The sequence below is a fragment of the Schistosoma mansoni genome, chromosome 4 (assembly GCF_000237925.1).
Source record: "Schistosoma mansoni strain Puerto Rico chromosome 4, complete genome".
In the NCBI taxonomy this organism is placed as follows: Eukaryota; Metazoa; Platyhelminthes; class Trematoda; order Strigeidida; family Schistosomatidae; genus Schistosoma; species Schistosoma mansoni.
The window spans coordinates 27,522,950-27,534,090 of NC_031498.1; the positions used below are offsets into that span (position 1 = coordinate 27,522,950).

At 33.8% G+C, this 11,141-nt stretch overlaps 1 protein-coding gene across 1 annotated transcript in view; it reads right to left on the minus strand.

Annotated features, from left to right (window-relative positions):
- Positions 1-11,141, minus strand: part of Smp_131020 (hypothetical protein) — a gene marked incomplete at both ends in the record, with an annotated part of 40,145 nt that overhangs the window by 16,907 nt on the left and 12,097 nt on the right. The window contains 2 exons of the mRNA XM_018797369.1: positions 5,168-5,298; positions 8,723-8,825. Coding sequence (XP_018652418.1) covers positions 5,168-5,298; positions 8,723-8,825 — 234 coding nt within the window. The remainder of the gene's footprint in view (positions 1-5,167; positions 5,299-8,722; positions 8,826-11,141) is intronic.

An 11,141-nucleotide genomic window follows, 5' to 3' on the forward strand; every position in this document is an offset into this window, starting at 1 on the left:
TCGATATAGCCTTAATTCACTTGCATTGTAATCAAAGAGTCCCAAATAGGATGAAACGCGCGTCCTGGATTCCACTGCTAGCCACTATCTATCTTTACTTACAGTGCATATATTTGTTAAAAATTCGAATCTTGAATGAAATGGATATATTAACTTTTTATTTCGTTGATACATTAAAATGTATTCAAAGGTGAAACTCATGTTCACGATTAAGGTGTCTATCTGAGATTTTAATACATTCAACAAATTATCATTGTTATTAACGCATGTAAAATATTAACGCCCACGCTCTCGCAAATAATCTAAAACAAACATCATAAAAATCCGTTCAGTGGTTTCGGAGATACAACGATTTTCATAGAACGGCTGGTCGGATTGAGATGATTCTTGTTTTATATTAACGCCCACGCTCTCGCAAATAATCTAAAACAAACATCATAAAAATCCGTTCAGTGGTTTCGGAGATACAACGATTTTCATAGAACGGCTGGTCGGATTGAGATGATTCTTGTTTTATATTAACGCCCACGCTCTCGCAAATAATCTAAAACAAACATCATAAAAATCCGTTCAGTGGTTTCGGAGATACAACGATTTTCATAGAACGGCTGGTCGGATTGAGATGATTCTTGTTTTATATTAACGCCCACGCTCTCGCAAATAATCTAAAACAAACATCATAAAAATCCGTTCAGTGGTTTCGGAGATACAACGATTTTCATAGAACGGCTGGTCGGATTGAGATGATTCTTGTTTTATATTAACGCCCACGCTCTCGCAAATAATCTAAAACAAACATCATAAAAATCCGTTCAGTGGTTTCGGAGATACAACGATTTTCATAGAACGGCTGGTCGGATTGAGATGATTCTTGTTTTATATTAACGCCCACGCTCTCGCAAATAATCTAAAACAAACATCATAAAAATCCGTTCAGTGGTTTCGGAGATACAACGATTTTCATAGAACGGCTGGTCGGATTGAGATGATTCTTGTTTTATATTAACGCCCACGCTCTCGCAAATAATCTAAAACAAACACAAAGGAAGGAGATGAAACTTTGTAGATGTCCTTCTTTCAGTCTTTCCTATGAACGTGCTTCCTAATGTACATGAGAATTTGTAAATATATTTGAAGGTAACTTGAGAAGGTTATTGGTCCACTTGGATTGATTTAAGAAACATCTGCTGTCGTAGACTAAAAATATTTGAGTTACTGTTAAGCTTCTATTTAGGGTTGTTTTAATCCTTCTATGAGCCTGCCTAAAATCTCCTCACATTTGAATGCAAGATGGATTAGGACAGACGAAGGATTAAATTAGAGTTAAAGAGAAGCTTCCATGCAACCCCAATATTTCCTCTATATAACACCAGATGTACCTTAGATACAAAAAGAACTAGCTTTATAAAAATAGCATATTTGTAAGATCCCAATCAGTAGGGAAATTAGATTTTTAAATTCTCTGACGTTTCGTGACTCAGTGTAAGGCACTTCTTCAGAGAATAAATTCAGAGGATAAAATTCTTTGTAACAGATCATTTGAAATGTAGGAAAAGAGACTTGTATTTTGGATTTGTGGTTTAAAGAGTTTATGGGAAAAGCCAGATAATTTTCATAATTGGTCGCCTTTAATTTATCGAACTGAGATTCTGGCCAGTTGAAGACTAATTACATAGAAATCCAAATAAGTTACGTAAGTATTCGGTAATCGTGCTATCAAGGATTACATCGAGAAACAAGTTAATAGATAGCTGAATGTAGATTATGTTGTCAACCATACGAAACTAATTGATCTCACACATTGTGTTGCATATATTTCAGTTTCTTAGAAATAGGATAAAAATACCTATCTTGATGAAACCTTGAACATCAAAATATGATATTCAAGCATCTTAATAACTGGCCATTCACTAGTTACCGATATTGTATTTGTCAACTTCGTTATGTTGATCGAATCCTATCGAACAAGTCACTATGTAGACATACAACAATCCAAGTGGCTGAATATTCTGCGCATTGTAACCGAATGTTCTGTGGCTAGAGATCGTTGCCAATGAGTGAAATAGGCCCTCATGTTCAAGGAGATATCTATTCCCTACTGACGAGTGATGTCTGCCATATTTCTTGAGTTGATTAAACAATAAAGATCGCAGCTGTCTACAAAATTCTTTGGACTCCAACCATATGTTTAAATCATATTCCGTTCAACAGTAGACTCATAGATTTTGTGTAAATTCGAGTATCAATTAGATTACCCATACAGATTTATATCTCTAACAAGGATGAAGTAATTGCTTTCTAAGTATTGTTATTCTTTCATGAATGTGATATTCATATTATCATTCCAAGTCCTACAAGCCACTTCATTGAACTTTGCACTATTTTGTTCCTACTATTACTGTAGTGTCTGCTATCAGTACTTTCTGTTAACTACCTCATTTAAAACTGGTCTCTAATTACTGTTGAGAGTTTGTGGACAGATAGTTGAATTTCATAGATTACATCAGGGGATGATTTTAGTTAAACAAATAGGAAGGAGTGGATAGCTGTTTCATCGAATTATAGGACCCCTCAGTAGAACGTATCCAAAACCCGACAGAAGATCTAATTCACAAACTTCAGGTCTCGAGGTAAGAACATTTAGTGATTTACATTACTAACTTCAATCAGTTCATGATGTTTTTATCTACATTACGATTAATCAAATGGGATATCTTAATAATTTACTCCATGATTTTTATATATAGTTGAAATTATGAGTCAATTAAAGCTAGACCACCATGGAAAACCTGGAAGCACTGGACGGCCGTTTCGTCCTATTGTGAGACTCCTCAGCAGTGCACATCCACGATCTCGCCTCGCGAGATTCGAACCCAGGACCTACCATTCTCGCGCCAGGTCTGTTGGAAGACATCAACTCACTGAACACATTGGTGAAATGGTTGCTCAATTTCGTGAATTGGTTGAAGTTAGACATTAACATCGTTGGATGCTGGCCGGCTCAGTGGTCTATCGGTTAAGTGCTCCGGCGCGAGACTGGTAGGTACTGGGTTTGAATCTCTCTCGCGAGGCGGGATCGTGAATGCGCACTGCTGAGTAGTCCCACAATAGGACGAAATGGCCGTTCAGTGTTTTCAGGTTTTCCATGAGTGGTCTAACTTCATCTGACTCATGATTTCAACTATATATAAAAACTACTAAAATCTCCACAAAAACCCCCTTATTCCATGATTCTTTAAAAAATACATCATATGATTTCATATAGAAAAATGCCATCAAAACAGATGGATATCAATGATCATGTTTATTAGGTGAAAATTGTAACACTTATGGTAAGTTTGATTGTAAAATATATCATAATATAAACAATGTTTTTTGAATATTGAACCAGTTACTTTCAATCTAAACAGTGTCAACAATAATGTTAGCTGGATTTTGTTTGATTGATCTAATGAATTTTATTGGATAAAATTACACCTTATTTCAGGTGTGATTGTGATTTGGTGAGGATTTATCAAGGGACTTAGTTTATATTAAAGAAGTTCTTGAAAACTGATATATTTGGCTACTTTAAACTGAAAGGGTAGTATTAGAAAATAGATAGATAAACATTAATTTTCTAAGGTGAAACATTAGTAGTCTAATGAATTTATTGTATCAAGGTGGGGTTTCAATGAGAAATGTTACGTTACTCAAAGATGGATAATGGTTAGTAGTGGAATCCAGGACACACGTCTCGTCCGATTTGGGACTCGTCAACTAGATGTAAATGCATTTCAGAGTTGATGTTCACTCTGCGACTCGAACCCAGTAAATTTCGCTTCAAACGCCATCGCGTTATCCACTCAGCTGTTGAGCCCTAATAGCCATTTGCTTGTGCAGTGGGGTGAAGTTTGAATTCAATTAGTATTGTTTGTTTGAATCTTCCACTGCTGGTCACTATCCATCTTTGCTTACAGTGCTTGTGAATTAAGGCTATATAGAGGCAAAACGCACAGTATGCACATATGCCAATAAGGGACTGACTAGTTGCAGTCCTAAAAATATCAATGGGAAGATTCAAACAAACAATACTAAGTGAATTTAATGTTACATTTCCCCAAATTCCAAAAAATGCTAAACGAAGTTGAACCAGTTTATTTAAGGGATCTGTACATATAATTGGTAACACTTTTCATTTCTGTGAACGCTTTCTCATGTATTTCTGTTCAAGATATTCATTAGACAATGATCAATCAGTTACTGTGTTAAGAATAAGCTCCGATTCATCAATTTTATTAAGTTTACCTGACGTAATTAAGGTGTGTATAATGTACAATATTATGATATTGTTCATGTATCAAGTGTTTAAAATAAAGCTTACTCCTATCATGTTAACTTTAGACAGAACTCCTTAAAGTTAATGTAAATTTTTATAACTAAGAATCCTCCTTTCAAAAATCAATGTGACTCTCTAATCAGTAAGTATTATTATTACGCAAATGAATGAAACGAATGAAATTATGGAGCCTCCATCCAAGGAAAATAAAGTTGTCAATAACCTTTCCTTCTCATATCTAGTAAACTTTTATCACGCCAAATACTGTCAAAAGACAAGCATAAAACAGTGTACATGTACGTGCCAGAGCACATACATTGGAATAGAAGGGAGGATTTGTATCTGCATCCCCAGAAATATCCCACAATTTATCATGAAGCATAGTGAACATGGTGACTACCTCTAAAACATGTGTGTAATCGATTAATAAAGACCTTACAGTTTGTAAACAACTATAACCAGTATAATAATCTATTGCAGATATAGCATTGTTATAATCTGCAGTTCGATTCAAACACCACCATAATCATAACAATTAATCAACTGTTTATTAAGTAGTAATAAGCTAAAACTGAGCTACGAGGCTTTCATGTCAAAGAGTAATAATAGTGTCTACACATTATGCATTTTTATATGTTCTCAGACTAACAGGAACGTATAGGTAACGAAATCGATTACATGAATGATTCATTTGATTATATTAACCTATCTCACTTATCATTCATTTGTTATATAGCCTTGAGAGAGCACTTGGTCATTATATTAGGGCGATGTATTAATTTTGTTGGTGGTTAAATTTCATTTTAAATTGAATTGACATAAAACTAGAAAATAAAGCCCAATACTTACTTGACATCGACACCCATCCGAAATTCATGTTTACCTTTGGTTTCAAGTGGAACTGTTCTTCTAAATAGAGCTATCCGTTGATCTTCATCTATATCACTATCTTGAATATCAAGTTCAATTTCTATAGTATCCTAATGGAGTTGAAAGTAAAAAAGAAAAATTTTGGTATTATGTTTCATGAAATAAACTTTAATGAAGTGTTTTTTGAAGGGAAGGGACTTTGGAAAGATTTCTAATCAACCCAGTTAAGTATATACTTGTTTATTTGACTTTGGGCGAAGAAATAATTTATCCCGATTTTCTACAGATAACTTCCACATACAGTTATTTCTGTAGTCCATCAATCAACCGTCGTAGAATCACATAATTATGGTGTATTAAATAAGTGTTTAACTTTAATAAAGAAAAACACTGATCACATATTATTCAAGATTGTATTCTTCCCAAAAGTTACTATTTTAGTGAAAACCGTTTGAATACATTAGTATTTCTACAATTTGTAGATAAATTCACTTAGTATTGCTTGGTTGAATCTTCCTATTGAAGCAAGTACATCCAGCTGATGAGTCTCAAATAGGACGAAACGCGCGTCCTAGATTTCACTGCTAGCCATTATTCATTTTTGCTTATAATGCCTGTGAATTAAAGCCATATCGAGGCGATACAGGCATCATGCATATGTACTGATAAGAGACTGACCAGTTGCAGTCCTAAATATCAATAAGAAGATTCAAACAAACAATACTAAGTGAATTTAAACTTCACCCCATTGCACAAGCAAGTGACTAGCAGGACTCAGTAGGTGAGTGGATAACGCGATGGCGTTTGAAGCGAAATTTACTGGTTTCGAGTCCCAGAGTCAACATCAATTCTGAGATGTATGTACATCCAGCTGACGAGTCCCAAATGGGACGAAACGCGCATCAAACTGGATTCCACTGGTAGCCACTATCCATCTTTATTTATTATGTTGTTTGAAAGTTTACTTTGATATTACCGTATGTTTAGTTCAAACAAGAATTTGAATCATTATGAAAAAGCGTATCTGACATGTATTTGATCGATGGTAGCTTTAAAAGATCTTCTGTATAGAGTAGAATTATCAACTGAGGTATAGTATAGTTTGGTGTCAAGATACGATAAAGCCATTCGTAAGGCCTTAAAATTCGATAAACTAAGGAGTTTAAGATATTTATTAATGAATAACAATTGGAAAGGATTGCTCAGGACAGGGTTGGATGAAGAATGCTAGTGGGCGGCCTATGCTCCTCTGAGATGCAGTACATCCAGCTGACGAGTCCCAAATAGTACGAAACGCGCGTCAAACTAAATTCCACTGGTAGCCACTATCCATCTTTACTTCCCTATTTGTTTGTGTTTAAAATATTTGTGATGCAAAAGACTATCTTTTTAGTAAAATACCTCAGAGATATACACGTACGTATATATATACATATGCATGTATAGGCGGCTATACATTACAATGTTATTCTTCTTAATTTGGAAAGAACAAATTATATGAAGGCAAAATCAAACTTCATATCAATTGTCGATCAATTTGATCGTAAAATTTTTCTATCCTTCAGAAATAGTGAAAGAACAATCAATTATGAAACAAGTAACAGATTCTAAGTTGATTTAATTGCTGTTATAGTTTTATGGGTTAAAAAAAATGAAAGAAATTAACGAATAGTGACAGACAATAGCACATGTTACTATGCACTTAGAATTGATGGTTAATATGAACATGCATTGAAATGTATGTCTGTAGAGAAAAGATAAAGCATATCGTACTACTGATTGATATCGAACAATGTGATATGATAAGAAATAGGCTTTAAAGCTTGAATTCATTTTTATTGCAAAATATCATCAGAATAGACTTCGAAAAGTAGTAAACTATAGTTAGCATTGAATTGTAATTCATGTATACTGATTCAAGGCAAAACGTGGGATCTCAGTTCATAAAGTCACTAATTTCTGGTTTGAACTATGTTGATAGGTGCAGACTTCTATCGTTACTAGTGGTTGGAGATTCTGAGGGAAATGGCTCAAAATTGATCACAATGGCGTAGATATATACACTATTTGTCTTCCCTTAAATCGTGAGATTGAAAGCACTTTATACTTTTCGTTCTACGAAATAATTCTTTCTCCATCTATCATGTCCTTATATGCAATCCTTTATATATATTACTACCGTTGAAGTAACTACTTTTATGAATTCGATGTTCAACTTGTTGTGCTAATGAGGTATGGAAACTTGGACCGATCCATATATGTGCTTGATCCTACGTTGTAGATGAGTGACTGACTGATATATTGATTCATATGTATATTCGTTATTTGGATATCCCATTGATGTTTGAGGCTACGGTTGATTATTCACTTTCAGGATATATGCATCCTGTGCAGATTATCTCGATATTGACAATGATTCACAATCATTTTAAGCAGAGTTCTCGAGTCCCGGAGTGAACATTATTTCTTGGATGTAGGTACATCCTAGTGATGAGTTCCAAACAGGATGAAGCGCTTCCTGGATTCCACTGTTATCTACCATTTATCTCTGCCTAAAATACTCTTAGGATTTATCCGTGAATGGTTAACAATAAAAGTATAGTCAAGGGGAACGAGTGAATCAGAATTACGGATGCGAGTTTTATGTTTCCATGACAAATTCAAATATTCCTTATAATAAGAAATGGACATAACCTTTCCTTAGTGATTAGGATGTTTAAAATGATTGTGATTAATTGATTTTTGTTACCATAAAGTAGCATCGAAATAAACTGTGATGTTGCATAGTTGAAGTAACTGGTTTGCAAATCATGACTTGAAGTTTGTGATAATTAGCGTTAGTTATTTGCTGTTTGAACAAACGTTTCGGAGGTAACTCCGCTTATCATGGAATCCAATCACACTTTTATAATTTTTTTCTTCAAGATTACAGATTTACCTTGTTGGAAAGTTCTAATTAACATGGATTACAAGTTCAGGACATCCAATCAATTACCTTCGACGATAATCCGTCTAATGAATCCCATAGTGATATCGAGTCAATAGAGCAAGTGGCCGCAGTTCAGCTTGACTAATATAATCCAATTAGTACTAAGGATTAAAAATAGTGATAATGATCTTGTCAAATCTATATCTTCAGGTCACTGAAATTAAGGGCAGATTCATATTTAAGATAAACCTATCAGGGAATACGAAATAATCAGTATAAAATCATTAAATCACCTATACACTACTTATAACCAGTTTTGGCTAATAATTTGTCTGAAATTTATGTATTTAGTGATGACTCTTGTCTCTTGCTCTTAGAAACAGATGTGTCCACTGTGAAGGTCTTATGTTGAAACCCACATATTGTAATAAGTGTATAATGTCATGGATTCCTGAAATAAAACGAAAAATCCATTCATTATTCACTAGTTTTCAGCTCATGACAAACATTCGCGTTACAATACATAAAATGACATCTACAGAACTAATTCAACATTCTTAATCAATTTCCTTCTGTAACAAAAATATTCTGATTTTAATACTTACCGGAAATATTGGCTGTATTTCATATGTGTCGAGAATATGGTCAATATACTTTGAGTTTACAAATGGTCCAGCTTCTTTGCGTAACGTTGAACGTTTCTCCCATCTAGAAGATCAAATGAATAGGTTTACAAAAACAGTTGACATGACCAACTTCGGTATATATATATATATATATATATATATATATATATATATATATATATATATATATATATATGTAAATATAAAGTTGATTATGTGTGTACAAACCATTGAAATAAAGTTGAGATCATTTCTTCAAAGTGGTCTAATACTGTGCTTTTGATTTTATCAAATGGCGCTATGGAGCTATGAAACAAACAGTTAAGAAACCGGAAATTAAGATGCGTGGACTCTTTTCTACTTCATCATCTTTTCTCCATTTCCCAGTCACTTAAAGGTAATACTATGCAAATAAACTAACAGACTTTCAACATAAAGTCAATCACACATAAGACTAAGCATAGAAACAAGCTAGAAAACAAAATTGACACTGTTTTAACTGCTCTAAAACTAGTCATGTGAACAGCTTACTGACAAGTATACTCAAATATATAACAACATACAAAGGAATCATTAAGTTTTACATTGTATTACCCAAAAAGTGATCTAAAATATTAATTATTGATTATGTGGGTACTATGAAAAATTTTTACATGCCAATCGATCTCAATTGATTGATAATTAAGGTTATTTATAACCTAATCTAAGTTTAAAATTCTAATATCCAATTACTATGTAATGTATGTAAAGTTGGAAATGTGAACCATTGAATCCAAATATATAACTAAGTCATCATCTTGATTAGTGTATTTTATCTAAATGTTCAGTTTAAATCATAATGAAAAGCAGTTTCAAATCCCCGATTGTTCACAATAACTTCATCATATAATAATTCATAATTATTGTGATATTTTAAAAATGCCAAAAAATGGCATGTATTACTAAACTCTAATAGTTGAATTCATGAATTCGACTGTTAAAACTACTACAATCTCGAAAAACCCTTATTCTGATGATAATCATCATGTGCTCAGTAGTGACTGGATACAAGATGGATTTCCTGGAGTTCTAGTGAGAGGCAATGGCCCGTGGAATCCAATCCATGTCGGATAGAGACATGTGTCCAACTCAGACAATGGATGGATGGTTGCGCGAGACCATTGGTTGATTGAAGTTAGATATTAACTTCATTGGATATCTGCTCAGTGATCTAGAGGTTAAGCATTCGCGAAGTTCCCGGGTCCGAATCTCTCATGCGGGATCGTGGATATACACTCATTAGGAATCCCATATTAGGACGAAACGGCCGTCCAATGCTTCCAGGTTTCCAATGGTGGTCTAGCTTTAATCGGGTCATGAATTCAACCATTAAAATTACTGTAATCTCCAAAATCCCTCATTCAGATATTAATAAATTTGACAATGTTATAAGTTAAAAATGATGAACTTTTGGGTCTATTACGGCATAAATACTTTAAAATTGTTACTTGCAAATTAGAAAGGTCATTTAATAAACGCCAGAATAATCCATAGTAAAGGGTCAAGTTATAATCAATATACATGCTTTAATTCAATCTATATACCGCTAACAAATGGTGACGATGGTAACAACAGTGATAATAATAATAATAATAATAATAATAATGCGTGAATGTACTATGCAATAAAGGGAGGTGTTGTAAAGATAATTATGCCAACAAAAGAAGTCATGTAACTTCGGGAAGATGAATGTTTAGATTAAGAAAGATACAAACACAAAATGAATTGAAAGGAGGATAAAGGTTTATAATGTCCAGTTTAAGTATCTGGTGATCCAGTCGTAGACCAAGGTAAACATAGAGGCTGGATATACCTCTTCTGGATACATAAGTTCAGTTTTCTGAAATCGATCCATATAACTTTAGATACATAGAGTAGCCGTAATCTTGCTCCTTTAGATAGATTTGTTTGTAACTTGACATAAAACAGAGAAAGCTTTTCTTATATCCTTGCGAAGACATAAGTACGGGTAACTTCCGGGACCATTTAATGGAATATCATTCTATATATATTCTTACTGTTTAATTATTGAGTAATAAGATTGTGTATATCTATATTCATCTTATTACAAGCTTCATTTTGATCTATGGATCATTATTATACGATTTACTGTGCCTAAATCATATTCAGTTTCACAAGGGGGGTTTTTGTGGAGATTTAGTAATTTTATAGTTAAGATCATGAGTCAATTGAGGCTAGATCACCATCGAAAACCTGGAAGCACTTGGACGGCCGTTGAGGGCAACATAGCTTGTAAATCGTGAGCTTAATTCCTCACACTGCTTTTTAACCCTCATTAAGTCACAGTAAGTGGACATTCTCATGGTCACTTTAGCGTCGCTCAAAGGTGGTCCATAAA